This window comes from Emys orbicularis, chromosome 6 (assembly GCF_028017835.1).
Source record: "Emys orbicularis isolate rEmyOrb1 chromosome 6, rEmyOrb1.hap1, whole genome shotgun sequence".
Classification (NCBI taxonomy): Eukaryota; Metazoa; Chordata; order Testudines; family Emydidae; genus Emys; species Emys orbicularis.
Genome location: NC_088688.1, coordinates 26161576 through 26178746, shown reverse-complemented (window position 1 = coordinate 26178746; position 17171 = coordinate 26161576). Strand labels below are relative to the sequence as shown.

Here is a 17171-nt window from a genome sequence, read left to right as displayed (position 1 = left end):
GGACCTTCCCCCAAGCGCCACGAGTTTTCGAAGATAATGGCCAATGGCTCTGCAATAACATCAGCCAATTACCGCAGCACCCTTGGATGCATTAAATCTGTACCCATGGACTTGTGCATGTCCAGCTTTTCCAAATAGTCCTTAACCTGTTCTTTCACCATTGAGGGCTGCTCACCTCCTCCCCATACTGTGTTGCCCAGGACAGCAGTGTGGGAGCTGACCTTGTCTGTGAAGACCGAGGCAAAAAAAAGCATTGAGTACTTCAGCTTTTTCCACATCATCTGTCACTAGGTTGCCTCCCCCATTCATTAAGGGCCCCACACTTTCCCTGACCCTTTTCTTGTTGCTAACAAACCTGTAGAAACCCTTCTTGTTACCCTTCACATCCCTTGCTTGCTGCAACTCCAGTTGTGTTTTGGCCTTCCTGATTACACCCCTGCATGCTTGAGAAATATTTTTATACTCCTCCCTAGTCATCGGTCCAAGTTTCCACTTCTTGTAAGCTTCCTTTTTGTGTTTAAGCTCACAGAAGATTTCACTGTTAAGCCAAGCTGGTCGCCTGCCATATTTGCTATTCTTTCTGCACAATGGGATTTGTTCCTGCGCCCTCAATAAGGCTTCTTTAAAATACAGCCAGCTTTCCTGGACTTCTTTCTGCCTCATATTAGCCTCCTTAGGGAATCGTATCAGTTCCCTAAGGGAGTCAGTCTGCTTTTTGAAGTCCAGGGTCCATATTTTGCTACCCTCCTTTCTTCTTTTTGTGAGGATCCTGAACTCAACCACTTCTACTTCCCCTACCAATTATTCCCTGTTTGTGAGCGGCAGGTCTAGAGGAGAACAGCCCCTGGTTGGTTCCTCCAGTAGTTGCACCAGGAAGTTGTTCCCAACACGCTCCAAAAACTTTCTGGATTGTCTGTGCACTGCTGTATTGCTCTCCCAGCAGATGTCAGGGTGATTGAAGTCCCCCATTAGAACCAGGGCCTGTGTTCTGGAAACTTCAGTTAATTGTCTGAAGAAAGCCTCGTCTACCTCATCCTCCTGGTCCATAGCAGATGCCCACCACGACATCACCCTTGTTGCTCTCTCTTCTAAACTTAACCCAAAGACTCTCAACAGGCTTTTCTCCAGTTTGATATTGGAGCTCTGAGCAGTATACCGCTCTCTTACATCAATGATTTAGATAATGGCATAGAGAGTAAACTTATAAAGTTTGCGGATGATATCAAACTGGGAGGGATTGCAAGTGCTTTGGAGGATAGAATAGGATTAAAATTCAAAATGATCTGGACAAACTGGAGAAATGGTCTGAAGTAAATAGGATAAAATTCAGTAAGGCAAATGCAAAATACTCCACTTAGGAAGGAAAAATCAGTTGCACACACATAAAATGGGAAATGACTGCCTAGAAAGGAGTACTGCGGAAAGGGATCTGGGGGTCATAGTGGATCACAAGCTAAATATGAGTCAACAATGTCACATGTCACACTGTTGCCAAAAAAACAAAAAAACAAAACATAATTCTGGGATGTATTAGCAGGAGTATTGTAAGCAAGACACGAGAAGTAATTCTTCCGCTCTCGGTGCTGATTAGGCCTCAACTGGACTATTGTGTTTAGTTCTGGGTGCCGCATTTCAGGAAAGATGTGAACAAATTGGAGAAAAGGCCAGAGAAGAGCAACAAAAATGATTAAGGGTCTAGAAAACGTGACCTGTGAGGGAAGGTTAAAAAATTGGGTTTGTTTAGTCTGGAAAAGAGAAGACAAGAGGGGACATAACAGTTTTCAAGTACATAAAAGGTTGTTACAAGGAGGAGGAAGAAGAATTGTTCTTCTTAACTTCTGAGGATAGGACAAGAAGCAATAGGCTTAAATTGCAGCAAGCGAGGTTTAGGTTTGACATTAGGAAAAACTTCCTAACTGTCAGGGTGGTTAAGCACTGGAATAAATTTCCTAGGGAGGTTGTGGAATCTCCATCATTGGGGATTTTTAAGAGCAGGTTGGACAAACACCTGTCAGAGATGGTATAGATAATACTTAGTCCTGCCTTGAGTGCAGGGGACTCCATGTATGCAGGTACTAGATGACCTCTCGAATTCCCTTCCAGTTCTATGATTCTATGTAATTATATAATAATAATAATATTAGGATTATGCATATAGATAAAATGTCCTCAATATGCATACAGTTTTTTGTAGTCTTTAAAAACTACATAGCTTTATAAAGTCTTCATTAGTATTGCATGACCATTTTAGGGTAGTATGGTTTTTCCTTTTTGTAAAATAGTGCATATAACTATCCTCAGGAGTTGCTGCATGACATTAACTTTTCCTTTTAGAAATGCACATTTCAATCATGTTCACAGTGTCCCCTAAATGTGGGATTTTCCTTTGTTTTGCCAAGTCAAATCAGTCCTCAGCCTTTCTGTTGCCTAGTTTTTGTGTGAATAATCAAAATCTATTCAGCCATTTTGTTTGAGTCAGTTACTGATTGCTATGGAGACCAAGCATAAACAATCAACAATTGTGTACTCAGCTGCAGTGTTATACAGTGATAGAAGGTACTCAATTCAGTATGCCAGAATTTTACATACAAAATCTTTCAAAAATGTTCTATACCTAAAAAAAAAAAACATAATAAAAGGTTGAAACATTTATAATAAACTTATCTTTTTGTCTTTCTTTACAGTATGACTGAGGCTGTTTCCAGCACCATTCCTCATTCATTCTGTTTAGAAATGAATGCAGATGCTCCTAGGTAAGAGAAACTGTAATGCATTATGTAGTAAATTATGGATTATTACTCTTAAATCTGCAGTCTTAATATTATGTTCAGTATTCCTTTGCAGTAAATGTATGTTTGCATTTACTGTACATTGTGGTATAAGACCTACAGCCACACCACTTTGTGCTGCGATCCTGTGAGATCACAGAAACTAAGCAGGTCTGGCCAGATATCTGCCACCCATTAGAGAGGGGGGAAAACGGTTCTGATTTTTAAAAATGTGTCTTTACTTTTCTCCCCTAGAAAATTGTTTTTGTTTAAAAAAAATAAAATAAAATAAAAATCTCCAGAGGGGGTGAATGCACACTGAAAACCTAAAACAAAGAATCTCTTATTTTTGCTAATGGGTATCATTTTTCATTTAGCATTTTAACTTACCAGTTGTAAAGTTGATACATTTACTTCACTCAGATCCTCATCATCAGGTTCAGTGTTCAGAATCTATATCTTTTGGAAAGTGTCTAAAATTATGATTTTTATTCCCAATACTTCAAGTAATAATAGAAATTTGTGTATGTGATGATCAATCTTCTTTCACTGGTGTATCAAGTGTTCCCTATAATGGTCCGGTGTGTTCAAAGAAGCAAGTGGTCCAGGAAGGAGAGCAGATATCAGAGCCATTGAACGTTTCAGAAGCTGTCAGACAGATGCTCCAAGATGAAATGTTTAAATTAGTTCAGGTAAGAATAATCTCATTATTAAAAATAATCAAACACAGATTAAACTGTTCAGTTTTAAGAAACAAGCAATATGAAAAATGATTGCTTTCGATGCTTTTATGCAAATTTCTGGGTTAAAGGTAACTAAAGGTAGAAACTAATTATTTTAGGCATAATTCATATCCTTTTGACTTCTTAATCTGAAGGTTTGTGAATTTGAGGAGCAGTACAGTTTGAACAATTGTATTTTTAGAAGGACTAACTGTTAACATTCTCTTAATGTCCTTTATCCATATAAATTAGGGGAGATTATGCACCAACAGTAACTGTATAGTTAAAATGGTAATGAGTTAATGCTGGTACATTTGAAACTATTCCATCCTGGTATTATTCAGGTTTAGATTTCTTTGCTTTGAAATAAAGGAATGCAAAGGACTATACGTTGTTGTAGCATAACTTTATTATTCCACATAGCTTATTGTATCATGAAAGAAATATCGATTTAGTGCATAAGTATGCACTTGTCATTGAGACATTGGGATGTTATTTCTGTTGCTATCTATTTTAATAGGATAATCTGTAAATTTTAGGATAATTTTTAGATCTTTTAAAAGGTTTTAACCAGGGATTTTGGCCAAGACCCATTTTAGCGACTTTTATAATGTTAGCTTTATTTTTGTTTATATTCTAGCTGCAGCAAATCAACTTTCTGAACTTAATGCAAATGGTGGGGTCATCCTTTGCCAGCCTGCCAAATATGCAGCATCTTCTGCAGCAGTCTCAGTCTATTCAGTTGGGAGGAAGCCAGTCTTTACACACTGTAAGAGGCAGTGGGGCTGACACATCCCTTCCTATACAATCTGCAGACATTTCTCCGGAGACTCAGCTGCCCACTAAAGAAAATGCTGGAAAGTCTAATAAAAAGAGCAGCTCTCATTCTCAGGAAAGAAATATCCTAAATGATCAAAGCAGCAAAGAAAGTATACATGTAGGTAAAACCAAGCATTACTTTTTAAGAAGAAGCATATCAGATGTTATTCCATTTGAAAAATTAGAGAACTTTCTTGTAGTAATTGCATTAGACAGAATTACCATGTAATAGAGACTACATCTAGTAACGATTTATTGCGATCTTATACATAGTTTAAAGTACTATTGTGTGTTCTTTTTTCATTTAGAATGATCCAGAAGTGAATATTTCTTTAAGCCTATCAGAGAGCCAGTCCAATGGAACAGGATTTATTCCAGCATCTCAAGACTTGCTTCCTTCAGCTCCAGCCAAACCACTTCATCTGTTATCTCGTTCCCTAGATATTCAGAAGACACCCAAACTTATCCCAGTTGCAAAAACCTTAAATTATGAAAATGGTTTTCCTTTGCTTAAACTTGAATCTGATCATTTAAAACCACTCAATTTATATCCATTAAAAGTTTCACAAGCTTTCATCGGGTCACTCCCCCAACCAAGAGTAGTTTGGGATCCATCTAATTCTTTACAGAACCCTCCACTGTCATATATGCTAGGAGACAAGACTATTTCAACGACACACTTGAATTTGAATAAATATGATCCTGAAATGATAAGGCAAGTATATGAGGAAAAGAAGAGGTGGGCAGAAGCTGAAAGCAAGAGGCCTCCTAAACTACTTAATCTGGATCAGTATGAAGGAGAGCAAAATCTTGCACCTCTGCAGCACCTTTGTACAAATGTGAGTGCAGAGAAGCCACTGAGTGCTGAGAATGCTTCCTTCTATGGAACTTACCCGCATTCAACTGGAATTCCTTTACTACACCTGCAGTTTGACCCAGCACCTAGATTTCCACCAATTATAAGACCATCAGTCCCTGCTTCTTTAATACCTGTTAGACCTATAACTGAGGAGACCAACTCCAGAGACACATTACAGCACACAGGAATATCAATTCTTCACACTAATTTACCTCCAAAAAACAAGGTAATGTATTTTAGGAATATATTTTTCTATGTTGCAATTAAATAAGCATATTTGCTGTTGCATAGCTTCAGTCCTCACTAATGGGATAATGCCCTCACCTGTGTAATTTGGAGGAGGTCCGGTGTTGTTGCTTGAGGCTCCAGCACTAAGCCCTGCCTTCAGCTCAGGCCACCAGATTTTCTGTCTCCAGCAGAGGAACAAGTTGGTGGTTTGGTTTCTCCCCATCATTTTGTTTTCTAACTTTAATTTTTATTCATTTCCATATGGTAAAGACTTATAATCTTTCCTCCTCCTCCCCGCAACCCCCTCCCCCCCCCCCCCCCCCCCCAGGATCAGGTATTTGACAGCATGTTTGTTTCAACCACTTGGACCCGCCACTGCAGTGCCTCCTCCAGGATTTCTCTGCCCCCACTCTGGGACGGTAGAGCTGTTCTGCAAACACTGGGCTAAAGTGTTGCCTGTGTGAGGCAGTATTTACAGGCTCTACAGAGGGCGAATTACAGTCAACTCTCACAGTGAAAGGACAGAGGATTGGACCAGCATGTTGGGTCCCCTCTTCCCCGAAGAGCCATAAGTCCATTACAAAAAAGCTCAGGAGCATCTGAACATTTCAGGGAGAAAGTCTAAGGATGAGAAGGATCCTATCCAGCCAGCTTGGGGTAAGACCCACAACAGACTCAGGCTGGAGGGGGGAAATTTCCTGAACGATCCAAAGATCACTCCCTGGATATTGAAGTGGGTCCTCAGCTCCCTAGGGAAAAAAAGCAGGGCTTCTAAACATCTCTCCTTCCTCTCACTGTAAATCTGGGGATTGTAATGATGCTCAGGAGTGAGTTAGGTAAACCCCAGAGACTCGCTTGCTTTTGCATTTTTGGTACCATCATATTTGCAAGGCAGCAATTCCTAACACCCCAGTATAAGGGAGTGTTTGCTGGGGTCATTCTCTTATACAGAGGCTCTCACAGTGCTCTGTACACAGTGCTCTGCCCCTTCTTGCCTTATGGCATGTCACTCCAGGCATGTAGAGAACCCATCTATTCTGTGAAGCACTCCCTCAGGCTGCAGTTAATGGGATTTGTGCCGTTATACATTGTGCCATTATACAGTGGTATACAGCCCAAGGATCCTCACTCTGCTAAGAAAAGGGGCTCCGATTTCAAGCACCAACGGAATGTGATTTGTGCTTTCTATATGTCATCAACAAACCCTTGGTCTGCCAAAGAAAAGGGCTCAGAGTCTGAAAGGCACAAAAGAAAGTGTCTCTCCACTCCACTCTTGCTCCACAGGCTGGCTCCATATTAAAGCATAAGGAGCACTTCAGGCAGTCTGTGACCAGATCAGAGTCACATGAGGATTCCACTCCCCATGAATGATACCAAGCTGGGAGAGGTTGCAAGTGCTTGAAGAACAGAATTAGAATTCAAAATGATCTTGACAAACTGGAGAAATGGTCGGAAATAAATAGGACAAAATTCAATAAGGACAAATGCAAAGTACTTAGGAAGGAATACTCAATTGCACAAATACAAAATGGGAAATGTCTGCTTAGGAAGGAATATTGCAGAAAAGGATCTCAGGGTTATAATGGATCACAAAACTAAATATAAGTCAACAGTATAATAGTGTTGCAAAAAAAGAACCTCATTCGGGGATGTATTACCAGAGTGCTGTAAGCAAGACACAAGAAGTAATCACTCTACTCAGCACTGATAAAGCCTTAGCTAGAGTACTGTTTCCAGTTCTGGGCACCACACTTTGGGAAAGATGTGAAGAAATTGGAGAAAATCCAGAGAGCAACAAAAATGATTAAAGATCTAGAAAATATGACCTCTGAGGAAAGATAGATTACAGCACACTACGGAATGTTAGTGTGTGGTAGCAGGGTCCACATAGCCTGTTAGTCCAAAGCAGGCTAGAGCACTGTAGATTTACAACCCAGTTTACTGCACACTTACTCTTTGTATTGACATACCCTTATAAAAAAGCCTTCTCAGTGACAAGCAAATGGCTCAACATCTATGGGTATGATCCTTGCTTGGAGTGCGATGTCTTGGGTTCTGTCCTGGTTAACTCTTGATGTGATTTGCCACAAAAGCAATGGCTTCTAACAGTGGCTACAAAGAAGCCGTTTTACAGCCATGAATATCAGACGCTGTGTAATACCTATGAATATCAGTCATCCTAAGTAGCTATCTTGTGCATGCAAACTTACAGGTAAGGAGCTGTTTGGTAAAACATTAGAGAAATTAATAAACGAGATAGCAGAAATGCCTCAACCTTCACTATCAAAATCCATTGACAGCAATCAAGATATCCCAAAAGAGATTATTATCCTAGCAGAGGGAAAAATCTAGAACAAAAGTTGCCAAGAAAATCTAGATACATTTTCCACCAAATCAGCAGAATCCTCAGTGTGATAACGACCAAAAAAAGCATTTACGTATCAGGGTTCACAATTCTTGTAAAGACTCTCCCTTCTGGTCCACCCTTCTTAAGACCTAGAATCTTAAGATACAGCTGGTGGTAGTCACAGCAAAGTGCAGAATATATATTATGCACCTATACAAAAAGTCAGTCAGTGCCCTATCCAGAGAAACAGACCTATTCATATGTGGGAAAGGACTCATATCCACCAGTTGTTCAAAATCAATAATATCTTTTGAACTTAATGCGCAGACTTGCTCACCCAGGGGTCAAAACAAGCATGGCTCCGGTCACAGTTTTGCTATTATGGTAAAGATTTGCCAAGAGCCAAAACTTCATTGCATCAGTAATTTCCTGGCAATGGTCAGCTATAGGTAACTGTCTCCAGTGGTTTGCTGGTGCCATGATTGGATTGCTGATGCCATGATTGACTTCATTCCCTGTATAGGTTTATTAAAATGCACCTGCAGAAATTTCTTCGGAGGCTATGGAACCATGCACCCGATACAATGCAAAATGAGGTATTATTCTCAGGTCATATCTGAATGTCCCTTTGTTGGCAGTTAAGTACAAATAACATGCAGAAAGCTGACCCAATTTTCAGTCCAGATCCTTGCATACTCACTATGAATGCAAGTCTCACAAGGTGGTAAAGTTTGGGGACAATACAAAATTACTCCAGACAGTTAGGTCCAAAGCTGACTGCAAAGAGTTACAAAGGGATCTCACAAGACTGTGTGACTGGGCAACAAAATGGCAGATGAAATTCAGTTTTGATAACTGCAAAGCAATGCACATTGGAAAACATAATCCCAACTATATATATATGAGTGGTAACAGCCAATTTGGAACCCAAGAAGGAGATTTTGGAGTCAGCATGGATAGTTCTTTAAAAATATCTGCTCAATCTGCAGCGGCAGCCAAAACACTAGCATTGTTAGGAGCCATTAGGAAAGGGAGAGACAATAAGAGAGAAAATATGTTTCTTCTATATAAATCCAGGGTACACCCACACTTTGAATACTACGTGCAGTTCTGGTGGCCCCATCTCAGAAAAGATATTAGAATTGGAAAAACTACGCAGAAAGGCAAACTAATGTATTGGGATATGGATCAGCTTGCATAGGAGGAGAGATTAAGAAGATTGGGATTGTTCATTTTAGAAAAAAAAAACAATTAAGAGGGGATATGATAAAAGTCTATAAAGTCATGAATGGTGTGGAGGAAGTGAATAAGGAAGTATTATTTACCCCTTGTAATGGCATTGGCACCTGCCTCTCACAAGCACCCCCCACTCTGGCTGATAGTGCCTGCAATCACTCATTTTTGGATGGGGTGGCACCCACCTCTCATGGGTGCTCCCTTTCTGGTTGAGTGTGAGCCTGCTTTTTTTTTCTCTCCAGTTCTTACAACAGGGTTGGACCCACTTCTCGTGAGTGCCCCCCTTCCCTCCAGCCGATAGTTCTTTCAATGGGTCTTCAGTGACTCAGCCCTCTGGCTGAGTCACACACACACTGTCCCCCCTTCTGGGGTATACAGTTTCTACTTCTCTCTCATGGCCTTGGTATGGGGCCATAGCACCAAGGCTTCCTTCCTGGAGACACTGCCTCCTTTAACAGCCCAACAGGGGCCCATCTCAGTACCCTCAGTTGGTGTCCTTTTGCCAGCCCTCACTTGGGCTCATCCTTCAATTAGACCAGCTGGGCCCATCACGGTCCTGGGCTCAGCCTGCCTGCACTGACCTGTCCATGGTCCTACTGCTCTTCCAGCCAGCCAGGCACCTCATCCTTCCTCTTCAAGTTCCAGACAGTAACTGACTGCATTTCCTCTGCTGGTCCCTTTATATATGGCCCTTCTGGCCCCTGATTGGTTGCTCCAGCAGCCTCGCTGATTGGCTGCTCCTCTGCAGCCACTCTAGGTTGCCTGGAGGACTTTCTCCTCTGCTATTTTCTGGGGCGGGGTGAGGCAGTGCTGCAAGGCATCAAGCAGGTGGCCTCTGGACCTAGTCCACCCCGTCACACCCCTTCATGTAACACTAGAACCAGGGATCACCCAATGAAATTAATGGGCAGCACTTTTAAAACAATATAAGGAAGTACTTCTTCACACAGCGCACAGTCTATCAGTGGAACACCTTGCCAAAGGATGTTGTGACAGCCAAAAGTATAACTGGGTTCAAAAAAAGAATTGAATAAGTTCATGGATGATAGGTCCATCATTTCTAGAAAAGAAGAAAAGGGAAAGTTCAAGTCCTCCTCTGGCTTTGCTAGATTGCCCAGGAACCCACATTGCACCTGCAGAAAAGACAAGATCTCTTGAAGCAGGGACTCCTTCACCTGGATTGGGAATATTCTCAGTTAATCTAGGCACTGGAAGAAAAGTGTAGTTCAGCATGGATTCTCTATTAGCCTCTAACACATTTTGGTATCCAGCGCACAGGAGCCGGCAAACAGAGCTGTAAACGGGAGTGTTAGGGGGAGTTGGAGGAAGGAGTGTGGTGTTTGGTGTTTGTTTGTGTTTTTGGATATTTTCTTCTTGTTTTTTTGTTTGGTTTTTGTTTTGTTTCTTTTTCCTTCACAGGAGGTTAGGCGGGAAGGAAATGACAGCTACAGAGGCACCAGTGATAGTGACCCAAGCAATGGAAGAGACAGTGAAGATGATCGGATGTGGAAGCTGCGGAATATACATGATCCTAGCATGGGTACCTGAAAAGAGTTTCATTTGTATGAAGTGCTGCCTGATAGAACTGATGGAAGAGAAGAGCCGAGGCTTGGAGATGCAGGTGGAAGCTATAGTTGAGTTTTGAAGGGGGTTGAAGCAGATGATGGAGCAAAGGCAAGAGGAGGCTGAAGGGAAAATTCAAGACTTACAGATGCAAGCTGGACTGAAGAACTGATAGGGGAGACTGCTAGTGAGGAAAATGGTCAGTGGAAGCATGTGACTACAAGAACCAGGCAGAGAAGAAGACTGGCTAATGAAGGAGAAATAGAGCTCAGGAACAGGTTTGCTGGGTTGGAAAATGAAGAAGGGGCACAGCAGGCTGTAACTGAAGGAGGGAGGGCAAGGAAGAAGAGAAGAGCAGTTAATTCTGTAAGAAGAGGTGAAGAGTCAATGGCGATAGCCAGAGTTCACAACCCCAAGAAGATGCAGGATGGCTTGCAGAAGATTGCAAGGGAGAATAAAAGACAAGTGGACTTGCAGACGAAATGAACATGAAACACCATCACCAGGAAAAGGCAGATGTATGTGATTGAGGACTCCCTACTAAGAAGAACAGGCCTGTCACCTGAGCAAAACAGAAGAGTTTGCTTTCTGTCAGGTGCTCAGAAATAGGATGTGGACCTGAGGCTGAAGAGGATCCTAATGGGAGCAGGAAAGAATCCATTGATTGTCCTTCATGTGGGAACAAATGACACAACTAGATTCTCAATGGAACATATCGGGAGACTATGCCAGCCTGGGAAAGATGCTTAAGGAAATGGAGGCTCAGGTGATCTTCAGTGGGATTCTGCCTATCCCTAGAGGAGGAGAACGAAGGTGAGACAAGATTATGATGATCAAAGATGGCTTAGTCAGTCGTGTTATAAGGTGGGCTTTGGGATGTTTGACCACTGAGAGGCATTCATGGACAGAGGATAGTTCTCATGGGATGGACTCCACCTGAGTAGGGAGGGAAATAGACCTCTGGGATGGAGGTTGGCACAACTCATTAAAAGATCTTTAAGAACTCGGGGGAGATGGTTGGGAGATGTTCATATAATCTCCATGCCTGATTTTAACATTGAGAGGGAGGAAAATCAAGTAAGAGAGGATACAGCAATGGGTAGCATAATGGATATTAAGAGGAAGGATTGTGCTGATACCAGTCAGATAGGTGATACTGGCAGTAGAATGCCTGTACCCAGTTGGGCAAGGAATGTGGGTGAAGCCAAGCAGCAACAATTAAGATGTTTGCACACCAGTGCAAGAAGCCTGGGTAACAAAATGGAGGAACTAGAACTACTAATGCAGAAAGTGAAACCAGATATTATAGGGATAACAGAAACTTAGTGGAATAGTAGTCATGACTGGAATATTGAAGGGTATGTGCTCTTCAGGAAAGACAGAAATAAAGGCAAAGGTGGCAGAGCAGCATTGTATATTAATGATGAGGTAGACTATAAAGAAATGAGAAGTGATGTAATGGATAAGAAAGAGTCTGTTTGGGCCAAAATCACTTTGGGGAAGAAAACTACTAGAAGTTCCCTTATAGTGCTTGGGGTGTGCTACAGAATACGAGGATCTGATCTGGATTTGGATAGAGACCTCTTTAATGTTTTTAATGAAATAAATTCTGCTGAGAATTGTATGTTTATGGGAGACTTCAACTTCCCAGATAGAGATTGGAGGACACATGCTACTAATAATAGTAAGGCCCAGATTTTCCTGGATGTGATAGCTGACAGATTTCTTCACCAAATAGTTGCTTTCCTTGATTTCAAAAGCGCTAATTTCAAAAAATTAAGGCAGTGATTTTCAACCTGTGGTCCACAGGCCGCTTGCAGCCCAATCAGCACATGTGACATCCTCAGGGCCATACAGGTACAATATATATATTGTGTGGATGTGGTCCACATAACCAGGGCCGCCGAGAGCGGGTTCGGGCCCCGGTGAAAAAAATTTTTTCGGGCCCCCCAGCAAGGGCGGACCGGCTAAACAGGGCCGACGAGGGGGGGGAAGCCAGGCCCTGGGCCTCCTTCCGGACCACCGGGCCCTGGTAATTTGTACTGGCTTCCCCTCCTCTCGCCAGCCCTGCACATAACACATAGCTGCATATGCGGCCCACAATGGTAAATAGGTTGAGAACCACCGAATTAAGGGAATTAGTTAGGGAAGTGGACCGGACTGAAGAACTCAAGGATCTGAATGTGGAGGAGGCTTGGAATTACTTTAAGTCAAAGTTGCATAAGCTATCTGAACCCTGCATCCCCACCAAGGGAGGGGGGTGGTGAATTCGTAGGGAAGGGTTCCAGACCAACCTGGATCAGCAAGCATCTCAAACAGGTGATTAAGTGAAAGCAGAAAGCCTACAAGGAATGGAAGATGGGACGGATCAGCAAGAAAGGCTACCTCCTGAAGGTCAGAAAGTGTAGTAATAAAGTGCAAACTGCCAAAAGCCAAACAGAGTTGGATCTTGCAAAGGGAATTAAAACCAATAATAAAAGGTTTTATAGCCATATAAATAAGCAGAAATCAAGGAAAGAAGAAGTGGGACTGATAAGCACTGAGGATGGGGGGGTGGAGATTAAAGATTATGTAGGCATGGCCCAACACCTAAATAAATATTTTGCCTCCGTTTTTAGTAAGGCTAATGGAAAGCTTAGCAGCAGTGGCGGGGGGCTAATGGCAATGAGGATATGGAGGTAGAAATGACCATATCTGATGTAGAAATCAAAGTCAAACAGCTTAATGGGACTAAATCGGGACCAGGAGAATCTCCATTCAAGAATATTTAAGAAACTGGCACATGAAATCGCAAGTCCAATAGCAAGGTTTTTTAATGAATCTGTAAACTCAGGGGTCATACCCTGTGATTGAAGAATTGCTAATATAATTCCTATTTTTAAGAAAGAGAAAAAAAGGTATCCAGGAAACTACAGGCTTGTTAGTTTGTTCTCAAGTATATGCAAGGTCTTGGAACAAATTTTGAAAGAAAAAGTAGTTAAGGACATAGGGGTGAATGGTAATTGGAATAAAGTGCAACAAGATTTTACAAAAGGTAGATCATGCCAGACCAACCTGATTTCCTTCTTTGAGAAGATAACTGATTTTGTAGACAAAGGAAATGCAGTAGATCTCATCTACCTGGATTTCAGTAAGGCATTTGATACAGTTCCACATGGGAAATTATTAGTTATATTGGGGAAGATAGGGATTAATATGATAACTGAAAGTAAATAAGGAACTTGTTAAAGGGGAGACTACAGCATACTGAAAGGTGAACTCTCAGGCTGGAGGGAGGTTACTAGTGGAGTTCCTCAGGAAGAGTCTTGGGACCAATCTTATTTAACATTTTTATTACTGACCTTGGCACAAAAAGTGAGAGAGCTAATAAAATTTGCGGCTGACACAAACTTGGGAGGTATTGCCAATACAGAAAAGGACCAGAATATCATACAAGAAGAGCTGGATGACCTTGTAAATGGGAGTAATAGAAATGGGATGAAATTTAATAGTGCAAAGTGCAAGATCATGTTGTTCTTCTTCGAGAGAAGTGTCCCTGTGGGTGCTCCACTCCAGGTGTTGGTGCATCCCTGCGCCTTTGCTTGGAGATTTTTTGCAGCAGTACTCATAGCGGCCATGCATGCTCAGAGGCTGCCCCCCGCTGTGAGTCTAGGTTGATAGTACGCATGCATGGCCGGTCTCCTCAGTTCCTTCTCTACCGTCCCCGGCCTGAGACGGAGCTCAGCAGACTCATTAGGAAATCCCTCACTCTTGCTACAATTACCCTTCTAGTAACTAGTTTGTTGTCAGTTCTTTGTTAGTATAGTTAATTACCTCGTTTATCTGTTAAAACAACACACACAAAAAACTTTTTTTCTGTCAGCTGCAGCCGCTTCGGCCATGCCGGGCTCAACAGGCTTCAAGCGCTGTTCTACATGTAAGGAGGCTATCCCGCTATCAGATGGCCACTCAAAGTGTATAAAATGTTTGGGGGAAGCCCACATTCCCCAAAAATGTGCCCACTGCTGTAAACTCAGTTCCAGGGCACGGAAGGACAGGGAGCTTAGACTTAAACTGCTCCTCCTGCAAAAGTCTATTGGGTCAGTTTCAGACCCCGGCGCTGAATCCGGCTCCGCTACCCGCCACAGCCCCCCCGCCTCAAAAAAACTGAAAAAATCTACAAAGAAGGGACAGCCTTCTTCACCAAAGAAGGTTATGAGGCACAAGGTTTCTTCAGGCAGGTCAACGGTCTCCCTGCCTGTGTTTCCTCGCCTCAGCAACTTTGATGAGCCGGGCTCCTCAGGAACCGTGCGAAAGCCGCCTGAGGCTGCGGCGGCGGCGCGAGGCTCCGGTGCCGAGGCATCAGGCTTTCAGTTGCCTGCCTCTATTATGGCACCGTTCGGCACCGCGACGGACACGGTGCTGACATTTTACAACATGCCTGATTCCCTGCAGGCTGATGTTGCCCGCCCGGCACCGACCGCGGCACCGACAACCGCGGAGCAGACTGACAGGGAGATCACAGGCAAAACCCCTGCTCAGAGGCATGTTCCCGCACGGCAACCTCCCCCTGCACAGCTTTCACCTCACACAGGAGCCTCACCATTTCAATTTACTCAGACAGCAGATCTATTGGTATCACCTATCCTGCAGTCTCCCCTGATGAATGCCTGTTCTTCTCCAATGCCTGAGTCAGGATCTGAGCAGCCTTCCTCCAGTGAGGAGGAAACTGATCCACAGGGAGTTTTTTCTCCATATCAAGACTCCCACTCCCAGACCCCAGTCAATAGAGGTTATAAGAAAACTACCTCATCCTACTCTCAGGATCCTGCCTCCTGGGGGGTCAACCCCTGGATGGCATCACCTATGCCCTACCCACCACCATGGCAATATTGGACACCATGGGCATCGTACCCTCGAGAATACGTGCGCTATGGCAATTCGACCAGGCGCAACACCGGTCTAGCACCACCACCTGACGAATCTGCCAGTGACACGAGACACCTGGCAGCACAGTCACACTTCCAGGATAAACCTAGCCCTGCTCCTATTCCAGCAGAGCCGGAGCTAACGCCTGAAGAAGCCTTACTTCCCCTTCCTCCAACACCGTCGGATGATTACGCAAAATTCCAAGATCTCTTTAAAAGAGTTGCCAGTGACTTGAGAATTAACTTGGAGGTAGTCACTGAGCAACAGCATGAGCTAACGGACATCCTACAGCCCTCTTCTTCCTCTAGGGTGGCATTACCAATCAACGTAGCCCTTTTAGAACCCGCTAAGTCCATCTGGCAGACTCCAGCTACAAGCCTACCTACCTGTAAACAAGCGGACAGGAAGTACTTTATCCCTCCAAAGGGTTCTGAATTCCTTTTTACCCACCCGGCACCAAACTCATTGGTAGTAGACGCCGCGAACCAAAGGGCCAAACAACAGTATTCCCTTTCCACTCCAGCCAACAAGGACAGCAAACGCTTAGACCTCTTTGGTCGTAAAGTATACGCATCCTCGACCCTACAATTTCGTTTAGCTAATTATACTGCAGTCCTTGCAAAATATGACCACAAAAACTATAATAAATTCATGGATTTTATTGACGACATTCCAGAACAGAAAAAACAACAATTCACAGCTCTGGTTTCCGAGGGACAAAGCATATCACGCACCGCTCTTCAAGCGGCCCTCGATGTAGCCAACACTGCAGCAAGATCGACCGCCACAGCAGTAGTCATGCGACGGGGTTCATGGCTCTCCTCCTCTTTCTTTCCTCGAGAAGTTCAGAGCACCATTGAAGATCTTCCCTTTGACGGTGACAAACTTTTTGCTTCTACCACGAACGACGTGCTTCATTCAATGAAGGGAATCAAGGGCAACCCTCTGGTCCTTAGGCCTCCAGACACCTATGACCAGAAGACGGCAATATAGATACCAACCGTACCAACGTCCACGCTATCCCGCATTTACACAACATTCCCATAGACCACAGGAGCAACAACAACAACGTCAAAGACCAAGATTCCAGCGGCGTCGTCCCAATTCTGCAGGGGCGCCTCAACCCCCTCCAACTAATAGGCAGATTTGAAGCCTTGGTCGAGGGTTTAGAAAACAGCGTTCCCACTTCAGCCAACACACCTATCTTTGGACACCGCCTACGACCATTCTCCCACCAATGGAAGAACATTACCTCCGACAAGTGGGTCATAGAGGTAGTTACAATTGGATACGCCATCCCCTTCCTCTCCTTGCCTCCCACCCACCCACCCTCCCTGTCCCTCTTCAGGGACCCCTCTCACGAGCAGCTACTCCTCCAAGAAGTGCAACATCTCCTTCATCTGGGAGCAGTAGAAATCGTCCCAGAACGACACAAAGGGAAGGGTTTTTACTCCCATTATTTCTTAACAGAAAAGAAAAATGGCGGATGGCGACCAATCCTCGACCTCAGGCGGCTCAACAAATTTGTCAAAAAGCAAAAGTTCAAGATGGTTACCCTCACCACCATAATCCCAGCGCTGGAGCAGGGCGATTGGTTTTCAGCCCTCGACCTACAGGATGCCTATTTCCATGTGACTATACATCCGGCCCACAGACACTTCCTTCGATTTACCCTCGGCTCGACACATTTTCAATACAGGGTTCTCCCCTTTGGACTGTCC

General features: G+C 43.5%; 1 protein-coding gene across 1 annotated transcript in view; it reads left to right on the top strand.

Moving 5' to 3' along the window:
- CPLANE1 (ciliogenesis and planar polarity effector complex subunit 1) overlaps positions 1-17171 on the top strand; it is a 188014-nt gene that overhangs the window by 109488 nt on the left and 61355 nt on the right. The window contains exons 30-33 of the mRNA XM_065406312.1: positions 2685-2753; positions 3331-3460; positions 4131-4427; positions 4618-5394. Of these exons, the coding sequence (XP_065262384.1) occupies positions 2685-2753; positions 3331-3460; positions 4131-4427; positions 4618-5394 (1273 nt within the window). The remainder of the gene's footprint in view (positions 1-2684; positions 2754-3330; positions 3461-4130; positions 4428-4617; positions 5395-17171) is intronic.